This window comes from Poeciliopsis prolifica, unplaced genomic scaffold (genome assembly GCF_027474105.1).
Source record: "Poeciliopsis prolifica strain line A6 unplaced genomic scaffold, Auburn_PproV2 SCAFFOLD001, whole genome shotgun sequence".
Taxonomy (NCBI): Eukaryota; Metazoa; Chordata; class Actinopteri; order Cyprinodontiformes; family Poeciliidae; genus Poeciliopsis; species Poeciliopsis prolifica.
Window position 1 is genome coordinate 18,388,084 of NW_026562376.1, and position 21,875 is coordinate 18,409,958.

The following is a 21,875-nucleotide window of genomic DNA, read 5'->3' on the forward strand; positions in this document are numbered from 1 at the left end:
GTTTTTCCCAAATGCACTCATTAAATTGTAGTTTCACCAGGAGAAATCCTGCCTTTAATTATATGTCATTAGATTCATACCACACTTTACCAAAACCCAGCAACAGAAGGAGTTGTGTGTGAAACACGTGTTTTTCAATCTGACAGGCCAACTTACATATGCAGACAACTTCAGCTTACAGATCCCATTTAGTTCAGGTTAGCAGTGTTACATTTGCCTTCAGTCGGAGTCAGACTGTTGTCAATCAAGGACAAGAAGACAATACAAGATGCATTCGACAATCGACGCCAAAGTGAATACGACACTTTTCAGCTCATCCTAACTTTGTCAAGAAGAGATGAATGCGATTCTGTACATAATCACTGAAATGCTGCAAAGTATTGGCATCATCAGTTATAATCCATGGATGTGCAAAAAGAGGGATCGAGAATTTTCTTTTTCTTTTTTGCAATATTAATTCAAGTCACTAGACGGCACCCTGAGGCAGTCCAACTCGACACCCCCTCCACATGCATGTCGGTAAAAGAATCTACATTTAAAACAAGCTCTAGTTAAACACGATGAAGGACACCACCAACGTCAACTCTCTCATGCAGCTTCTGTTGGCTGTGTTTGGCTCCTTTGGTATCAAGACCACAGTGTCGGATGGTCCTCCTTCTCACTTTTTCAGAGCCTTTCAGCTTCCGCAGTTCATCTTCTTCAGCAGTAGTAGTGTTCCTGCGCACGCTGACGCAGCCAGTGTTTCTCAGAGTTCCCAACCAACTTGTCAGATTCCAGCTATAAGCTCTGCAGTCTTTAGTTGTTGTTGTTTTTTTGTTTTTTTTGGTGCGTTGTTGTTGCTTAACTCTCACTACAAAAGGGTCTAAGAGTTGGCAAGTTCCAACAGTGCGACTCTTGTCAGTCTTTGACTAGCCTGTAAATATGATGCTGTGCGCCGTGCTCGCTGGTGGACACTTCAAAGACGTAAGCTATGCACAGCAGGGTCTCAAGGGTCTCCGTGTTTGTCACCACCTGAAATAAAACACACGCACACACAGGTCCAGATATTTTTACATTCTCCAAAAAATGTGGACTGTTTCAGTAACGCTAAGACCACTAATGCAGATATGACTAATATGAAGTGTTAAGCAGTTTAAAATGAGGGCTTTGTATTCATTTTGTCTCGTGTAATTGCTTTCTCACACGTTATCAGCAGCTCTTCCCGAAAAGTCAGACTTACCCTATAAAATTGGAACAGAAATTGGTCAGAATTCTGGTTGGTTTCAACTAAAAGATGATTAAAATTAAGTTTTACACTTTCCGGACTTTTTTAATATGGCACAGAAATCTTGTGTTTTTATATACGATGCTGATATTTACCTATAGCGTTACGGAGAACCATGACAGTGCCACGGCAACTCTACAAGCACAACACAAGCACACAGCTTCAGCCACTCATTGTTTCCTGTTGACTTGTGAATGCAACACTTGTCACAAGAGGCACTATGCATTGTGCTGCATCTATCTGCTGTCTTTATGGGATTATGAGCTGTTGGTTAAACTGAACTAAATCAGCCCATTGAGACGTATAATGTCTCAATGCTGCCTTGTGGCCATCAGCATGGGCTCAATGTGGCTATTGTCCGCAGGCTCGTTTGTCAGGAATGCGGTCGTCAACAGAAGGAACACAAAATTCTTTGAACGTTGTTGCTGATAATAACTCTTGTCGCGGTGATGCACTCCACTGGGCGCACTTTCCCCTCAGTGTCTGCTGTCTGAGGAGCACAGCGGCTCATTCAGGAGAGTCAAACTGACTGCAGTGTGAATGAGACGATCAGCAAACGGGGGGAAATGCAAATGCATGCCACGCTTTTTCAAATAAAATCCAATATGTGGAGAGGTTTGTGTTTGGGTGTGAATACATTTCTATGGTTTTGTGGTTCAGAAACATTGAGAACACTCTTTGCTGTGGGTCTCGTAAAAAAAGAAGGAAAAAACCCCACAAAAAGCAACGCAATAAAGTTGGAGAAAGTGATAATCAGTAATCTTTTTAAAATATGCAATTGCATGTTGGTAACGTGCACGGAGACATGCCGGGTCTTTTGAAAAACAAATACAATATTTCTGCCGCATAGTTAAAAAAAAATTATTCTGCACTCATGGGATCAGTTTCAGAAAAGTTTTCTTCCAGATGAACGCACAAATCAACCTGTGTGTTGTGTTAAACATGCCAGACCCGTAGGGGGCAGTGTAGATTAACTCTATGTCAGCCAATAAAAATGCATCAAAACAACCACGACTTCCTGTTAGGAATTAAACACAGCATTTGTCAGAGACTGGTAACGCGATGGACGCTAAATCTCCATTTTTCCACTTACACACCCAAACACACATCCAGAGTTTTCTCGTATCTCCACTTGAGTTCGAATTTTCCCAAAGAATTGCTTTTGTGTGGATGAAAGGCCAAAACGCATTTGAATGTATTTGCTTTCCCATATATCAGAATCAACCACACATTCCCGTGTGCACCTGTAGGATAGTGAAGTTTTCCAGTACGCTGTTCATCATGTATTTCTCAGGCAGGTGTTTGAGCTTGTGGATGAAATTGATCATGTATTCACACAGCGGGGATCGGTGGATCCGAAACACGTATCGTCCATTCTCAAAGCGAGCGTACTCCGTCTGTGGAAATAAACAAGGACATGTGAAAAGGGTTAAAAATGTCCCCACCTATGAAAGAAAACATATATAAACCAATAGAAAATATGCTCCACTGGCACTTAAATGGATACAGAGGATCTATGGGATGAGCTGTAATGTGAGTAATGCAATATATCTAATGCAGCATATGGCATGCCAGATTTGACATTAAACACATTTCTCGTGACAACTGTAATCAAATACTGAAACCATTAAATACAACCACGTGTGGCCTGCTCAGGCAGATGTCTCAACCAGAAAATATGGAGTATGTGCGTGCGTGTGTGTGTTAATATTGTACAATCCATCAGCGCTGCACGGGGGCGGAGCGGCGACTCTGTTTGGCTAACTGGAAATATGGAACTTAGTCAGATTGGGGAGATTTTATGAGTCAGTTTCCAGACCACAGATCAGAGGTAACCTGACTGGAATCCATCTGAACCAGCAGCGGTTATTCACTCAGGGAGAGGACAGGGGGTCACGGCGCGGTCACGTCCCTTTGATGTTGCAAATGAAAGAGAGACTCTCGATGTTTTTCCACTGTCTTACCTCCACCTTCTCCACCACCTGCTTCCCAAAAGAGCAGACCTTGGTGGACGAGGTGATAGTCATGTTCTCAGAGCTTTCATACTGGCTGGAAACGCCGTAGAAGCTGCTGTCATCCTGCAGGTTTACGCTGAGGTCCGCCTTGAGGGAACACACACAAAAACACACTTTGCTAAATTAATTCACAATAGCTCAAATTTGTCCATCTAAAATTATATTTCAAGTTACTGTAAATACTGCAGTAGTGGTAACAAGTCATAGCTTTGTTTCTGTTTAGACTCTTTATTGCACTGCTCTTTTGGCTCATTTTAAAGTTTTTAGTCACTGATGTGCACATCCGACATCTGCAGTGAAGAGAAATGAAGGAAATAGAAAAGCTGGACTCATGCAGGCTGAGCTTTTACAGAAAAATATGGCCCAAAAACCCACAACTAGCTAAACAAATGTCATGTAGTGCCTTGTAGTTTGTCTACATTTTGTCAAGATAAAATTGGAAATTTAAATGTATTTTTGATTGGATTTTATGTGATCAGCCAATACAAGGTTGCAGATAGCTGTGAAGAGAAAGGGAAATGATTAAAATGCAGTCAAAGTCTTGACTGGGATCTTAACCGAAGCAGAGAAAGAGTAGTGAAGTCAGCATTGTGGTCGTTTCTTTCAAGGTGTCGAAATGGAGTCGAAAGTAACTGTACTTGCTGAGTTGACTTTTAGTAAATATATATACTGTATTCCTCCTTTCGTGTTTACAATTCATGATCTTCTTGGACAAAATGTTTCCCTTGAGTTGAGCCCAAAGGAAGACGATGGTCATGTTCCCTGCTGCTCGGGTCGAAGCAGATTGGCCCAGTGGTGCAGCTTTGAAATGAGGCAGGTATAATCAGATTACAGATCAGACTGAGGTGCCATCTCCTCCGTCAGACAGCTGGCCTGTTTTACCTTTTCCCCCTGACGGGCTCTTGTCCTCTAATGGGCCATTGAGACACCGCTCAGCCTCCCCTCATCTCTTCATCACCCCGTTTGTCTTCATCCCTAGCTCATGTAATTTCTCTATTTGTCTTCATCCCTGGGGCCCAGTGGCCCTCCCCCGAACCGCCGTCCTCTGCTTCCCTAACAGCCAGCGAGGGAATTCATCCAATTACAATCATCAGCGTGCAATTGGCTGATTAGATCACGGTGGGCTGGCTGGCTGTGTAACAATTTAGCCGAGCCGGTTCAAATCAGATTCCCCCTGCACTTCAAAGGCGTGAGACAATCCGTTAGGACAGGGCCACGGGCGCCAAAGGGGAGAGGAGCCGGGCAGCCGGTGGCCGACAGGAGGGTCTGCAGGAAATTCAATCTAGAATACCATAGCTTTGGAGGTGGGTCAGTCGCCTGTCACTGTCCCCATGCCAACCTGCGCCTCGGCTCACCCCCACCCTCGCAACCCCACAGTCATGACCTGCCTCCTGGCAGCAGCATAATGAAAAAGATTTTCACATCTCTTATAATGTTTTTTTTTTTTTTTAATCACATTTTTGGGGTGTGTCAAGGATTTCAGTAAGAAATCTTGCATTTCTTTCCCCCACAGCTGCTGAGCTGTATTTGTGTGTTTCTGTCATGGATGCCTTGAGGACCGGGCCATCACCTTGGGAAACGACGAGCCGAGCAAACCGAGCTCACAAAGTGTCATGCGCCTGTTTTCATCTCGCGCCCAGCTGCAGATGTTGCAACCGTCGACTCTTCCAGGCTCTGACACGAACCGAGAGAGTAATATTTCATGGACGGACGTCTCGTTGGTTACACGCCACCCAGAATTTCTGCTGCGATCCCTAACTCTTGTTCGCGCTGTCTGCATCCCTATTTGTATCTCTTCTTTACTGCTGTCTTGCTCTGCTTTTCGTTATGATATATGGCACGGTTAGTCATCCCCTTCCTCCCGTAACCCCCAAATCAAATGCCATGGGTCCACCAGCTGCTCTTTCCAAGGAATGGAGAGGGCCGATCCAAACACAGTGCCACTCACCAATGTCTTTTATCTCTTTACAATAAATAATGTGAATGTCAAGCATTCAAGAAGGGTAATGCCACAAATACACTCCTATCTGCTGGAGTCAGAAGCGAGGCGGCACTTTGAACTCGACCTTTTCGATGTCCTGCGCCCTGAACGTCGGCGACCGACTAGTAGGCCCATGTGTGTTTTTCAGCTAGTAAAGGACCTCAAATTTAAAACATGCAAGCCTCAACCTATAATTAATGGAGAAATTACATTGTTGTCTCCACCTCTAATCTGTCAGGACCTCCAACTATTAACATAAAATCAGAAAATTAATTTTTCTATGGAGATGCTCCGAACTATGCTAGCGATCAAAATTAGCCAATTTTCCGCTTGACTGGAAATTTAAAAATCACATTTCAGAAAATGTAAAAATAAAATTTCTTATGTGATTAGTAAAGACACACACTGTTAGGCTGCACCTGGTTGTGCTGAAAACAACAACACTCTAGTTTGGAAACTGTTTCTGAAGGAGAAAAAAGTTATCTAGTTTCAGGATCAGTCTGGTGTTCAAACATGGATGCTCAGAAAAGCTATTTAAAATAAAATTAAAAGCTGATAACAGAAAGGTTTAACCTTTTCTGAAGAAAACACGCAGAGACTAGAGTTTAAGTAACTATTAAAATAAAAACAAAGATTGAAAATTGGTCCCAAATTCTGATCAGTGCATCTCTGGGTCTCTCCTGCGTATATTTCCACATATTTCTCACTACCTTAAAAAGCAATTTGTGCATTTGAGTAAATGATTTAGAAACAGGGATCAACAAGTCTGTTGACTCACCTAAGACACTCATGAGTCTTTTTAATCTGTGACACTACACACACACACGCACACACACGGACACCACTCTTCTTTTGTCCTTAAAAAATATTTCACACTTCAGGGACGCCCATTACTCCGCTGGCCTAAACAAATATCTTAATATGCTCATTGTACATAGTTTCAGAAAAAAACATGTATTAGTCAATCTGAACAGGGTATCGTAGTTTTACACTTAGAACCTGATTCATAAAAAGACAAATTGAGAGTATTTCTCTAACTGTGCCGCCAAGATAAAACCATCTCTTCAATTTGCGGGCAGTGAAATACGACAAAAATAACGAATGAAGAGGTAAAAAAGCACCTCAAGCCCCATGTTAAGGAAAGTGGAGGATGTGTGATGGTGTGCAGTCCAGGGCATTTTGAGGAGATTTTAAATAAAACTGGTGGATATGAACAGAAACAGATCATGAATTATCTTCTGGGACTGAGTTGGAAAAGCATTGGAAACATATGTACAGATCAGAAAAGTGATTAAGATGAGAATTTATTGTTCGTTAATTCACTATTTCCAGTAGAAATAGTGAATTAAATGTCCTGTAGATGTAAACACATATAGTCAGAATTGTCCACCTTGTCTTGCTGGATTGTCTGCCGTCTGTCTCTCTGTATCCCTCATATTGTCATCATTCTTTACTCTCTTAACACTTTCAAAGTGTCACTGTCTCTAACCGTGATTTAAGAGCGTTGCATGGACATCTGTGCATGGTTGCGTGTGCATGTGTGTGTAAGGGGAGCGTCTATAAATAAGGATCTTGGGGGTAGGAGTGTGGGGGGTCATGAGCATTGGATTCAGGCTAATAGTGCAGAGACAGGTGTCTGGGATCACATTTCTCCTGCTGAAAGATCAGGCCTGCCACTCTCGCCAAGGCTGCTGTCACACACACACACACACACACGCACACACACACCCACATCACAGACATATACAAATACAGTAATGGAAGAAGCTCTCTGCACAGCAATGCTCGCTCTGATGGCAGATAACCCACCGATAAGGTCACAGGAGTGGTGACTTTCCGTCCTTTCTGGCCCTAAATCGAACTGAAGAGCCTTTAACTCCAATGCTTAAGCCGTCTCAACACAGTTAACACCTCCAGGCCATTATCAGCCAACAGGTGCTACAAAACATTAACAAGAGTATGCTCACTTTACCCCCATGACTTGGGGAGGATTAGACGATGATGTAGGAAATTTTCAACTTCTACGTGATGGGAAACACAACTGAGGACGCGGCCCTTAAAATCTAGACGGATTTGGTCTGAATGCCAATGAAGCAGTCAAAATAGACATCAGAAAGGGGTTTACCCAGAATTTGACGAGAAAGAAAGCGTTGTGTGGCCCTTTGTCAAACAGCTCTTTCAGGCCCCCTTTCTTCTCGGGGAACTTGTCGTAGATCTGCCGGATGTCCACGGACTCCAGATAGGCGTCGCTGTAGCTCGGGTTGGACTGTCCGATGTGCACAAACAAGTGCTTGTTGAACTGGAGAGAAAAGAAACATAGAGGTCAGTAATCCCGAAGCGGTAAATTCCCAGTTCGCTGAACAACATCCATGTTCTAAATGACCAATTCTTTGGGACTCTAATGCATTGTGTCTTCAGTAAAGGAAGTAATTAATGTCTGTTCTCCTGTTTCACCTCCTTACTTAAAGCATCATAACATATTGTGATACCATAATTTATTATCCAGATATATGCTAGACTCATTGGCTTCTTTGCATAAGAAGCATGTTCTTTTTAGGCTTTTTACACAATTTTACATTAAGAATGGACAGCGCTATGTGTCTAATTTTTATTTAAAAATGAGACAGACTGATGAAGGCGACTGAACTCACAGTCTCCGAGTCCTGAGGTTGCTCCAGGAAGGCGGAAAACTCCAGCATCCGCAGTTTGGAGCTGGCAATACTTCTGCCTTGCCAAGGGGGGGCGCCGGGAGACATGGACAGTCCTGCTGTGCTTTCATAACCTGCAAAACAGTGAGTGTGCAAATGTGTTGTTTGAACGGGACGCAGCCAGAACTTGTAAAGACATAAAAAGTGGAGGCGTTTTTCGGAGCTTTGCACAAACGGTGTATGTGGAGCCGAGTCGTCCTGCTTCTTGGTGACACGACGGGCGTCTTTCAACGCAGCAGAGGAGAGAAGGAGCACCCACCTGTTATCGGGGTCGGGCCTGACGCCTGCATGGCATAACTCTGCTGGGAGAAGGGCTTAATGCTGGGAGGGAGAGACAGACAAGAGAAGGAGAGGCATGTTATGCTGCTTCTCGGCCCCACGACTCCAGCTCATGTACTCACTAATTGGACTAAGTGACCGCGAAGAGCAGCCTGGTACACTGAGCGCCAGGCAGCTGAGGGCCTCTGTTTCTAATTGCACTGATGCGTTTCGATTTGCTCAGAAATTATTTTTCCTGACTGAAATCTATCTGATGACTATTAACCAGTGATGGCACAGCTACTTTGAAAAAGTAACTTTAATCGGATTACTGATTACTCTTTTAAAAAGTAATTTAGTTAGATTACTGATTACTTGATTTGGAAAGTATCTGGGTTACATTAAAAGTAACTATTTTAGTTATTTTCAGCAGCTGCTAACAACAACGCTCTGCCACCTGTGAAAATTATAATGATTTTTGCCAAAACTTAGTTATTTCATAATGGTAATATCAACAATGTGTCTCCACTTATAAGGTTTAACTGAAGGGGAGATTATTCAATGGTTACAATAGTACAAAAAAACTTTAGTTTTTGTCTGGAAAACTCTAAGAAGGATTTTAAAGTCCCCCTCCCCCCCGCCCCAGCCTCCAGGTTCTGTGTTACGGCCCTGCGTTTGCTGTCACAGCGCATAGAGCTCCTCCTGTGGCTCCACAACTCATAATTATAAAGACTTTTAGTCGCACAAATTTACGCACACGCTCAATCGTGTCTGTTTTTGTGTTTATTGCGCTGTTCATATTAGTCTCAATGTCTGCGGTTTTCTGGAGCGCAAAGCAAAGCTGGGCGTCGTTCACAGCAAATACATTGACTTGACATTAACAAAGACACAGCGGGGCGGATCATCGGGGTAATGATAGACTAAAGTTAACCGGATGTCAAATTCTGGGGTTTATGTCTTCTTATTTCTAAGCCCAAAGAGTGCAATTCATTAAACTTGCATGCGACTTTAGGAAGAAAAAAACAAGCCCAAAGCTGCTTAAAACAAACAGAATTGGTGAGCGAAACTCAAAATACTTTCTTTTCAGCAACAAAATGGGCATCTCCCTCTATTTTTTACATTTCTGTCGCTGCTGATAACGGTCGCATAGAAACAACGGTCACAAGAGGAAAATAACATAAAATTACAAAAGAAAATTGTAACACACAGGAACGCAAAGTGATTTCGATGCGTAACTGTAGTCTGACTACTGGACTTGAAATAGCAACACGTTAGATCACTAGTTACTGAAAAAAGTGGCCCAACGTCAGTAACACATTACTAGGTAAAAAACGGCAAAAAACTGATACTTACTCCTCATGACCTCCTGTCTGAGCAGGAAGAGTCCCATGCCAGAACTAGGAAAATAAATAAAGAGAAGAAAATAATTTAAACTTTAAAAGTGATTAATCTGAAGTCGTTTAATCAAATAATCTGCTTTTTAATGTGATGCAAATTACATTATTATATTTAACAGACATGTTAAATATAGACATGTTTGATATACATTTGCTTGATGAGGTTGATGGAAGCATTTGAGAAAATGCAACGTTAATTGCTTCCTTCACAATTGGTTATTATATTATGTTTTTAATGTGTGAAGCACTTTGAGCTGCTATGTTGCTGAAATGTGCTGTGCAAAGAAGCTTGGTTTGGCTTTTAATTGGTCTGTTGGTAAGCCACAATATTGTGACAAAATGTAGAAATAGCCAAAGGATGCACAACTTTGCGTTAAAAAAAAACAAAAAAGAAAAAACTAAAACATAGTCCACACAAATTCCTACAAAAGCATGTTTGCATAAAAAAAATCAGAAAATCCCTCAAGATACTTAGTGTCATCTGAATAAAAACATTTATCCAGATGAATAAATTTCAGGCAATTAAAATGAATCTATGTAACGTTCAAAAGTAAAAACAAAAATACAACTTCTCTGTGATGTAAGACTTACTCCACCAGCAGTAGGATAAGCTGGTCTGGAGAGTCCCTGAAGAGCCATCTTGTTCTGGAAGGCTGTGGGTGAGATGATCTGAGCAGAGGACATGGTGGCCATGCTCTGGAGGGCTTTGTCTTTGGCAGCCTGGTCCTATAAAGACGGACAAACAGTTCAGCGTAAGATAAACAGACTGGAGTGCAGCTCTCATCAGCCGAACTTTGCGTAAACATCAGTCCTCTTTCTAACATCAGCACTGCCCCAAAAAGGGAAATGAGAGGCTGAGGCCACCTTACATCATCTGTGAGTTCCTGCCAGGTGAAGACCTGGACAGAAGGTAATATTACCGTGGAGGGCCTTTGGGTCAAGAGTTAAGTTTATTGCTTTGGCAGGAGCCAGCCAGTGATGACAACTAGCTCCTGTTAGAGGTCGTACTGGAAGTCAAGGGAGGCACTGGGATGATATGTTGGTACTGGCACCGGAACTATAAAATACTCTGATCCTCACAAACATTGTCACAAACGGACAAGCTGGAGACAAAATGTTTGAGTTTTCAGATCGCCTCCTTCAGCAGTTTCCGATCCGCAGTGAGCTGCGAGCGCCTGCCACCCTGCCCAAATGGGCAAGGCCACACGGTGCATTCTTGGTCCCAGAATTGGCGAACACAAGGGCATAGCTGAAATATGGGGGTTACATATGGCAGGGATCTCAGTTACACTAAAGGCATATTTAAAAAGGCCGGCCGCCGGGGCCAACCCTGTGACTGGTGCAGAGCGCTGCCAGCTGAACCCTGGTGGCGGACGTCCAAGGTGAAGGAGAGGCGCGTTGCCTGTTGTGACTGTGAGCATGTAAGTGTATGCGGATGAGTAATGCAAACTGAGAAAGTACTGAAGAGGCAGGGATGTGTGAGCTCTTGGTAAACCGTGGAGGAAAACTTATATTACCAAGGGTAAAACCTGGAGAGAGAAAACATGTTTTCTAATAACTTTGAGCTTTTAAAGTGGAAAAAAGGGATGAAAAGCAAATAAAAATTGACTCACGTAGCGTACCTTGAGCTTCACCTGGATCTCCCTGGCCTTCCGTCGGGCAAGAACCTGGATGTGACTGGATACCTGGAAGGCAAAGACAACAACAGACAGCACAAAGTGAAGCAGAACGTCACACAAAGGGAATTAACATTAAATTAAAATTAAAGATGCACAGAGACCAGGATTGGACTAATACTGGTGACTAACCAGTCAGAACTGTCTGGTTGTCTTTCAATCAGTGAACAGATTTCAACAAAGTGCTACCACAACACTCTTTGGTGTAGAAGTTATCTGCAAATGAGATGTAATTTAGATATTTTTCTTATTCACCTATTTGTTTCAACATAAGATTACGCAAAATATCCTTCTGGCTTCTACAACAAAGAACTAGACTTCAATCTAGGATCTAGAATATACACTTAGTGCAGCTAAGCTGTACTAACTGGACTCATTTATGTTATTATATAAACAAATTATTTCCTCTTTATTTTAGAATAATTGTGAGAGACTCCTTAACAATATTATTTCTTCTCAAAGACACAGTGTGACATCATCTTGCCTAGTAATTAATGACATTTAAAAGATATTTGAATTGTTTTTCTAATATTTTACAGTCCGCTGGTCAGAAATGCTCCACAAAGTCATTAAAGGAGTCACTCTAGTTTCAGGTTTTGCTTTGGTTCGAAACATGTTAAAAATCTAACAGAATTATGATCTGAACTCACTCAAAATGTCGATATTTCACAGTTTCTTGAGAATTATGCAGCTCATTCCCTAAAATACACAAAGCGCACAAAGAGTCTCAATCTGAAAAAAAAACAAACAAAAGAAAACACTTGTTCTTAAAATTAAAGTGGATTAAAATCAGAAAGAGGAGCTATGTGTTCCAAAGGTAAATATTATTTCTTACAATGTAATTGCAGAATAGTAATGTTATTATTGCAAATAATACTTTGCCTGGTGAAATGCAGGTTCAACTGACTAACAACTAAAACATGCAGACAGACCTTTAACTGGTTATAAACCAGTAGGTGTCCCTCTACGCTCTCATCAGGTTTATTATCTAGTTTGAATTCTTTTCTGAGCCTTACTGGCTTCTCATTTGCATCAGATGACTCTGTAATGCATCAATCACCGTCCTATAAATCAGTTCTTCCATATCAATAATTCAGAAAGTAAGACAACGTTCCAAATTCCTTGCCTTCCCACTTCCCACCTCCATCTGAATCACAGTATTCCCCAGCTTCTTCTTCCCGTCTAACAAGCACCAGATCCACGAGGTGCTGAAGAAACAACACCGACACATGATCCTATAGCATCTGTGCATTGGGCCCCGGCCCTAAATCAATCATCATCTCTGGCTCTGCGGCCAGGAGGCGGGTGGTGGGGCGGCGGGGTTCCACGGGGTGTCGGTGCGTCACTCAACAGGATTTTCTGCAGCCGTTCAAAAATAGCAGGCTGCAGCAAATGGCACTCAGAGAGAAACTCACCTGCTTCCTGGTCCGTGTCTTCCCCGTGCGAAGTTTGATGTACCTCGCTATCAACTCGTTCCGTCCTGCCGAAACAACAGAAAGGTTTTTCCCAAAACATTTTAGCTACAGAGTCAGCTTCCACTTTTCGTTAAATTTGTATTTTAAACCTCAAATTAAAAGTTGAGAATAAATAAATAATAAGGAGGTGCTAAAATGAAAAGAATAAATAAAGAACATGGTGGAAAATCCTGTCATTATTAGCTGGATGACAGTCTCTAGCAAAATCCAATGTGTTGCATATGCAGCTTATTTCTGTGCACATATTTATAGAAATAGTCCAACAGAACAGACTAAATGGATGCCCGATCGCACTTCTGAGTGTCTATAATAAGACAGTGTTTCCTCGTGTAAACTGCCTTGCATAAAGCATTCCTACCCATTAAACGTTTACACATTTCAACTACAAACTTCAGTGCAGTTTACTGAGGCTTTAATGTGATGGAGGGAACAGGAAAGAATACATAGCCGGCAATATTTTTTAACAAATTAAACATTTTCCTTCAGCCTCCCTGAGTTAATACTTTGTGTTAATATTTTGTAGATGCTTTGCTTGACATTTTTTTCCCAGACTTGCCACAATTTCCCCTAGAAGGACTTTGATGTCTGATACATAATAATGTTCTAAAGCATTGTTATGTGACAGTCCTGCTGAAAGGTGAACATCCAATGAGTGAAATAAATTTGTCTTTTTTCAGCTCCATCAATATTACCATAGTTTAGGTGCAGCTATCAGAACAGCAGAAAAGCAAACCCACAGCATGAGACGACTCCACCGTGCTTCATCATGGGGATGTGTGGGGACATTTTCGTTTGGCATTCTAATCCACATCACAATTTCTACCAGTAGTGATTTCTATTTCTAATTGAAAACCATTGAATCTTTTTTTTCTAATATTTGATGATTGTTTTATGCTTTGTACTGGTGCATCACATCAAATCAAACAAAACTGGTCACAAAATAAAATGGGGGACAAAAGAAAATTTAAGGGGTATAAATGCTGCAAAAAATGTATCTAATCTGACAAAAATTAATCATAACAACTTCTCAAGCCACAAAAAAAGTAGTAAAAAAATCAAGAAGTATGATTATTATTGCAAAGCACCATGCATGTATGGATCGTTGTGCAAACACACACGCAGAAAAGCGCCGTGGCTGTCGAGTGTGTCAGCACCGGACGCTTTAAGTGTAAGTGTATCGTGTTAGTTTATCACTAAGTATACAGTCTTGTGTGTGAGGCCTTGCATCAGTCTCAGAGTGGCCCCCGGAGCCTTTGCTCAGCTCATATCTCTGCAGTGAGTGTGCGTCTGTGTGCTGCTGACAGATGGGTCACACTGGCGGAGCAGGTGGAGGCTGGGGCCATGCGATCCTCAGACGGGACTCGGGACGGGAGGCCCAACATGGTGAAGCAACTGGTTTGTGTTTCTTTGTTTATAGGATATCTCTTTGTACTGTAGTCAATCATAAATCTTCCCCAAATCTGTTGGAGAGAGTCATTCATAACGACAACAATGAAACACACCTGATCGAGTTAAATAACTCCAGAACGAAGAAAAGGTCTCGCAAGCGTTTGCGTCACCTCCTAAACACGTTCGTTTTTCACTTGGCACCACATGGTCACGGGTTAACACATGGGACAGTCACGTCACGCACTTCGGGAAGGATTTCACATTTTCTCCGATGTACTAATGCTTTGGTCAGACCTCACACTTCCCACTTCCCGCACCGTAATCGGAGGAAACCAGACACCTGCTCCAGACCCGGTCAGGCATTTTGTCAACCAATAAAAGTGATCAGATTTTGGACGGAATGCCGGGCGACATTTCTCCCTGGTGCGCATGTGAACCCAAACAACTCCCAGTTTTCTCAGGGAGAAATTTCCACAGTCTTGTGTTTCCATTGAAGAAAACTGGTAACTGTCTTTGTGCGCTGCAGTGAAGAGGCAGCATAAAACTCTATTCCTGTGAAACACACGGGTTTCTCTGCTTAACTTAACCACTGAAAATGAGGTAGAAATCACAATTCTGTGTTTTACGTGATATACAGTCAAGCTTTCTGCTTGAATTCTGTATTTTTAACATGAAAAAAATTGAAAACTTTCTAAAAGTTGGGGACTTTGCGCACCTTGTTTGCAGCACCTTCAGTCTGCCCAAACCTTTCTGCACAATGAGGCGACATGCTATTTACAGCTAACTACATTCAGTGATGTGCATTAGCCACAGATTGTAAGACACTGTCTGTTGGAATAATATGTAATCAATAAACAGGGGAACCTGAATCTGGCACATGATCTTGTGATATTAAAATGCCAAAATATTTCATGTCAGTGTGAGGCCTGTCCAGCGAAGCACTATCAAGTCGCTGCATCTGTCTAGGCTGTTATCAAGATCAAGATCTCAAGGTCACTGCTTTAACCTTGACACTCCATGTATTTCTGAAAATAAAAATGAAGTATTTCCTAAGTTAACCACAAGTCGATTTATAATGAGTGGCAGAAAATGTCATCATTATATTATAATTACATTATCATTATTATAATCGTTGAAGAATTTTTTGATGATTTGAATTTATTTGTTCTTGGTGCTCTGTAAAAAATTAAATAAAATGCAACAGACGAGGTACAAAGGACAACTGCAAATTTGTAAGACTATATTTTGGTCTGTTGTGCAGCTCTCTGTCTTTGAAGGTCTTAGTGAATTACACTAAGGCCTGGATCACTAGAGTGATCCAGTGTTTTCTGCAAATTGGGTTTACTGGAAAGGATACAAACCAGACGACAGACACTATTTAAAAAGCTCCATGCAAGTGATATTTCAATTGGTTTCTCTCAAATTAGCACAATATGGCTCTTCTAATGAGTCCTACAACCTCAAAGTGATTCAAACTCTTTAGGACCAACATGTTTAGTACTTAACAGAGCACCTTTCCGCTGATTCATAACTAGTCACCAACTTCTGAGGCTGCCAGTTTGTTGATGTTCCTGGTTTTCTGTGCCGCTTCAACGGCCTTTTGCAGATCTCATCAGAGGTTTTCAATAGAGTTAAAGTTGTCTTGAAGAGTTTGGCCTATTGTGAATTGTTGCAATTCAAGCCACACCACACACCTCAGACGTGTCTCTGTCTGAAGACACCAGTGAGTCAAAATATATGAACTCTGTGCTCTTGATTCACTCCTATCCATTGATTTTGATTGTGCCATTGGTATTTTAGGTATTGGAGATGAACAAGCAACTGAATAATATTGAATTTTTTAAAGAAATCTAATTTGCATCAATAGTTGAATGGTATACGGTTGGCCTCCATTTCGCTGGCACAAAATTGCGGAATCTGTTACTCAAAAGAGTTATGCAGTCACATTTCCAAAGAAATTGCTTTTGTGTGAAGCTTTTGTGCACTAAAGGAAAATTTTAGTCCACATAAACCCCACATAAACAGTTTCTGACACATTTCTGCTCCAGTTGCCGTATTCTTTCTGTTCTGATCTTATTTTCTTTTCAGGGACGTAACGTAACCGTTCAGTGTTTATCGGGTGGTGAACTTTTCTCAAATGACTGTTTGAGCCCCTAAACACATATTTCTTTAATTGCTTGGGGATTAAGAAAGTGTTCCACATTTCCTGACAATAAAAGTCTTAAAAAGCAGAAAAGAGAACATTAGTCAAAACTGCTCACAGTACCAGACCTCAAATTAATGTACAGAAGACATTTTCCCTCTGGAAATTATCTTCACTTGCGTAACGTCTGTGCAACAGGACTGTTCAAAGCAGCAGCGACAAGAGCTTCAAGTCTCCGTTTGGTGTATAAACCAAGTAAAAAAAAAAAAAAAAAAAAGGGGTGGGAAAATATTTTAAACCCCCCCTATCTTATTTCGTGGATTTAAAAACACATTCCTGAAGCGAACTTACTGTTCCACTTGACTGACCTGCCAAAAATATTTTACAAATTAGAATGAGAAACCAAAGTTGGAACCTTTTTCATACGTTACCATGAATGATTTTTTTCAAAAATATTCCACCACCATCTGAGCAAAGGACAAACTGCTTTCATCAGTGGGCAGTATGCCTTTCCAAAGTGGTCAGGTTCACATTTCAAGCATTAAACAACTTGGGAAGTCAAAGACGCTTTGCCTGATGCACTCGTATCAGGTGCCCTACCAGTCCTAGTGTGAGTGCTTGACTCTTCAAAAATACCCTCCAACACACCCATGAGATCAGAGAGGCGACTCAGTCACACAACGATGAGATCATGATACCCAAATCGGGTCGCACAGACAGAAGTCGCTCCCGCCAAAGCTGTAGGAAAGTTCTACCATTACAAATCGCTCCACAGCTTGATGTTGTTTATTGCGCCGCCCAGAGTCACGGAAATTCCTGGTGGGGGAATCTGATTCTGTAAAATTTCTTGGGGGGCCATGAAAAGTCCAGGTTTTTCTTAGTTCAAGGGTCTCGTCATGTCCTTTCAACCGAGAAGAGCTAAAGAACGAGACGTTTCTAATAGTTTCATCACAATGTGATTGAAAAAGAGCAGGTGTGCAGGTAAACATAACTGCTTAGATAAAATCTGATGCTGTAGTCTTACTCTGAAAAAATAAATGTACTCAATGAGAACAGAGAGGAACGGTTTAAACAGAAGCTTTGTAAACCAAGTCAACATTTTCCTTTCTTTGTTGCCCCACAACCACAACTTTAACATATTAAAAGTGATTCTCCAGGCTTTACACTCGTGCATATCACACTATTTTGAATAAAATATGTATAATTTTCCATCCTCTCCACAGTAATGCTTCATTTTGCCTTGGCCGATCACATAAAACCTTAAAAAACACTATTAATTTTACAATTGTTACAAAATAAGTGAAAAGCTCAGTGAGTTTTTGTCGATCATCAGTGCTGACAGTGTTATTGTCACGAATCAACCTATAAGCCTTCTTCAAAGTTAGCCAACGCTAATTAGTTAACCAATTAGCTAACATTACCGCCTATACTGTGTATATAATTTGTTATGACTTTATTGTTTCTTTTGCTTAATTACTATATATATAAAACAGCCACAGTTACATATATATTTATTTACTTTTTTTTTGTGGGGTCCATGTCGGTCAAGGGCCTTGGAACTGTAACTTCCCCCCCATATGGTGCTTCTGTCTGGTCTCTTTGGTTTATCCAATCACAGCATTTGATATTCCAGATATTGGATATTGGAAAACTAATCTCTAAAGAAAAAACTGAGTATTGGGTGAGAATTTTATCCAAAGAAGAAATAAACCATTAGAAAAATGTGTTAAATTACTCTCCCTGTCCTCAACATTGTTGCTGGAGGTCAAACAGAGGGTTAAGAGGTTCTACTGAGTATTTTCCAAAGTCTGCCTCTGGGCCTGGCTGCTCATATATCTGCTCTCCCCCAGTCAGACTCCGACCATCACTGACCTGGTCTGATTTCTCTCCCTCTGACTTAAGACTTTCTTCGACGCATTCCTGACATTCCTGTTTACTCACTGGCTCACCTTGGCTCCTGAATCTGCTGCTACAGCATTGTTCTGTGTTTTTTGTGGGGGTTGTACGACTTCATGTGCAACACAAAAGCAATGTGCAATACGATTAAAATAAATTACTATTGAAATAAAGAGGAATGGTAACTATAACGGTATCTGAAAAACATTTTCTGTCCATGGTGTTTGTGTCCCACTGCTTCATCTTAAGAAAACACAGATTCAAATGCAGGCATGAGGAATCTCTAGGTTGGTTGTCATTTGTTCTCCAATAGAGTCTAGCGGCTATTAAGAGACGTGTAAAGGCCTATTTCAAACTCCAATTCCAACAACATGTCAATTTTATATTAGTCCAGAATAACCTGATTTGTAACAAAGTTAATCCAAAGCATTTTTGCCCTAACTCTAATCTTATAGAGACATTTAATTGAGAAGAAACTGTTGTTCGTATGGAAGGGGAGATGAAGAAGTTTTTTAAGTTTAGAATTTTAGGGTGGGAAATTAAGTATTCTCAATATTTAACTATGATCTGATGCACTAATTTCAGCCATAAGAGTACTTCTGAGAAGACGACAGAAACCAAACGTGTATTTAGCTGAATCAGATAATAATAATAATAATAATAATAATAATAATAATAATAATAATGATATTGGTTCCACTACAAATTAAAAGGTCTAACTTACATTTGACAACATATATCACACTGGATGCAGTGACACATAAACCGCACTGCAAAAATACTGTTCAGTTTCTTTTAATATTTGTCAACAACAGACTTTTGTTTTGTTGGAATCTTATGTAATAGAGCAAAACAAACTGGCACATAACTGTAAAGTGGAAAGAAACTTACATTGGTCTTAAACTTTCTTACCCAAAAAAAATCTGAAAAGTGAAAAGTATTCAGCCCTATTAAACTATTATTCCAACAATAAAAATCAGTTTAACCAAACAGCTTCAAAAGCAATGTACTAGTGATTAGAAAGCAGTAAGTGGCACAATAATGAATATACAGATACAATCCTGTACAACTAAATTGACGCGGAAGCAGCCAAGAGGCCTGCTGTAACTCTGGATGAGCAACCGAGATCCGTGGCTCAGGTGGGAGTACCTATTGACTGGAAATTTATTGGTCTTCTTAATCTACAGTGGGAAGATTAAAGACATAAAAGTACCATTTAAACTCCTCAATGAGCAAAGCTGTGAAAGAAGAGGCCTGGCTCAATGAGAATAAAAATGAACCTTTTTGGCCAAATGAGAAAACGTGACAAATGATGCAAAGCAAAAACTGCACATCACCAGAAACAGACCGTATCCAGTCTGATACATGGTGGTGGCAGGATTATGCTGAGGGAATGCTTTTCTTCAGGAGGACCAAGGAAGCTGGACAGATTTGATGGGATCATTGATGGAGGGAGATAAAACCCTTTGAGTCTGGAACTCCGTCCTCTGACAGAACAAGAACCCTAACGATACAGCATTTACATCAAAGCATGCGTGGCCCAGTCAAAGTACAGACCTTCATTTAATTGAAAATCTGTGGCCATTTCAACAGCTCAAACTCACACATCTTTACAGTTAAGTGTTTCCAGAAGTGCCTTTTTCCAAGCATCCCTAGAAGCTTCAAGGGTCAAAGTGACGGGTGAATCTCTCAATTTATTGCCAAACTTTGAACCTGAGTGCAGAGTCATTGTTGCTTCCCGCTGGCCTTTTCATCAGATTTTTAATAAAAATGGCTTGCGCCTAAAGCACATTATAATTATTCGCGACTAAAATTGTCAACAGGATGAAATGTTTCCCAACCAAACCTCAGAAAGAGAATAATTTACTATGTTGTCAATAAAAACATTTTATGTTTCTCTTACAGAATAGAGCTCGATTTACTCTTCTAACACTGAAGTCCTGTCTCTCTCCCCCCATCCAGATACATTAAAATGTGAGAAAAACATTTGTCACACAGACGTTTGGAAATCCAGAGAGACAAAACCAGACAGCTGCACAAAAACAACAAAAAAATGCTGTGAGGCAAGAGCAAATGCAGTTAAATCATAAAACATATTAAATAGGCATAAAATAAAAATAATTACAATTGCAAAAGTGACTCACAAATCAAACTGGCAGATATATGACAGCAAATGAACAGAGAAGATAATTATATTTCCAGGGCTACATTCTTCTGCGTGGAGCTGTCAACACATGGGCACAAGTTTGGGACTTTTCCTCCACCACTGCAGCATGAAACCCTCTCACCACAACACGTCTCTCTGGCCTGGAGCAGCACAAGGCAGGAAATGTTTTTCTTGGCAGATGCATGTCGAATTACTACTGGTCCACACAAGCGCAACAATATCCATGACACCCTTCCTAATAAGCAAGCTAAAAGGTCTGTTGAGCAACGGTTGTCCGGGCGAGCAAAACCCAGAGCATTCTGGGGAAAAATGTGGAGCGTTCATGCAGAATGTGGCCTAAAGCATTCAATTTAGCTCAAAGTTTGTCGACGCACAATTTCAGCTAAACGCATTCTTTGGTTTTGGTTGGTTTGAGACTCAGCATCATGTAGCTCAGGAAGGAATGGCGTTCGTGTCTCTTGATGGAATTTAGCCTTAAATTCAGAGTATGCCACTCTCAGTCGACAGACACGTCTCTTGGTTTGTTTTGTCTATGAATCCACATTTAGACTGTGCGAGAAGTCTCAATGACTTTTCTAAAACCACCATGTCATCTCTTAGCAATTTCAGGAATGCCTGTCAAGATATTATTAGCAGATATTTGATTTGGGCACCTGATTTAATACCACCCATCAGCACTTTAACAACATTAACAACAATAAAGACCTCCAAAGAGGCTTTGTGTCGATTGTGGTAGCCTGAATGACTTGAGCTGTTGACCAAAAGTGACCACAGGGATGGGATGGCGATAAGAGCAAGAGCTCCAGGGGCAGAGTGGACTGAAAGGGAAGGCCCCGCGTGGCTGTTTGAGGGCAACGGGGGCAAAGCAGGCCAAGCACGGCCTCGGTCATGTCTTTTTCTCAAGTCATAAATCTGGATTTGTCACAAGGCTGTCAGGTTGAACTCAGGGAGCAGCTGGAGGCGAACTGAGAGGCGGACTAACCAACAGACGTACTGACAGACGGAAGATGTTTCTCATGAAGGACAAAGAGAACTGCCTGAGACAAAGACACATGGTGGCAGTGAATCAAGGACGCCCTGAACAAAAGAGTGCAACAGAACAAACAAATTTCAATTCTTCCCCTCTGCAACTTGGGGACAGGTGTGAGAGAGCTCTAGCGTGCTCTGAGGCTCTGCAAAACATCACTGGCCACCTTGGTGTTTATTCGTTCACTCCTCATCCTCCCCTCCAGGCGCTCAAAGGGTAAACATCTATTCTGGTTTAGGGTTACAGCCAAGTTGCCTTGAACCCCCGGGCTTCCATGCACACATGCCATTCCTGACAAGCCATCATGCTCCCGGGTGCACATCACCTGCCTCTGACCCCCACAGAGAGGAAGGGGTACCTCAATCCCTTCCTTGTCCAAACCCCAACAACGTCGCCCAACAAGCACCGCCCCACCGAATCCCAGTGACCAAGAGTAAGACACCTGCCCCTCCCTCCTTTCGTCTCCCCCACCAACCAAC

At 41.4% G+C, this 21,875-nt stretch overlaps 1 protein-coding gene across 4 annotated transcripts; it reads right to left on the reverse strand.

Moving 5' to 3' along the window:
- Positions 1 to 25: 25 nt before the first annotated feature.
- Positions 26 to 20,496, reverse strand: LOC129358823 (transcriptional enhancer factor TEF-3-like). Of its 4 annotated transcripts, none has more exons than XM_055028028.1 (12): positions 20,347 to 20,496; positions 12,715 to 12,779; positions 11,950 to 11,998; positions 11,246 to 11,308; positions 10,215 to 10,349; positions 9,580 to 9,623; positions 8,228 to 8,289; positions 7,912 to 8,042; positions 7,386 to 7,559; positions 3,229 to 3,366; positions 2,509 to 2,661; positions 26 to 1,011 (listed from the first exon to the last, which is right to left on the reverse strand). In XM_055028028.1, the coding sequence occupies exons 5-12, from the start codon at positions 10,314 to 10,316 to the stop codon at positions 898 to 900; spliced, it is 918 nt and encodes a 305-aa protein (XP_054884003.1). In that variant the 5' UTR covers positions 10,317 to 10,349; positions 11,246 to 11,308; positions 11,950 to 11,998; positions 12,715 to 12,779; positions 20,347 to 20,496; the 3' UTR covers positions 26 to 897. The 4 variants fall into 4 exon arrangements, with proteins under 4 accessions (XP_054884003.1, XP_054883974.1, XP_054883995.1 ...); XM_055027999.1 differs by having other exon boundaries at positions 11,237 to 11,308; positions 20,347 to 20,495; XM_055028020.1 differs by lacking the exon at positions 11,950 to 11,998.
- Between the last annotated feature and the right edge of the window lie 1,379 nt (positions 20,497 to 21,875).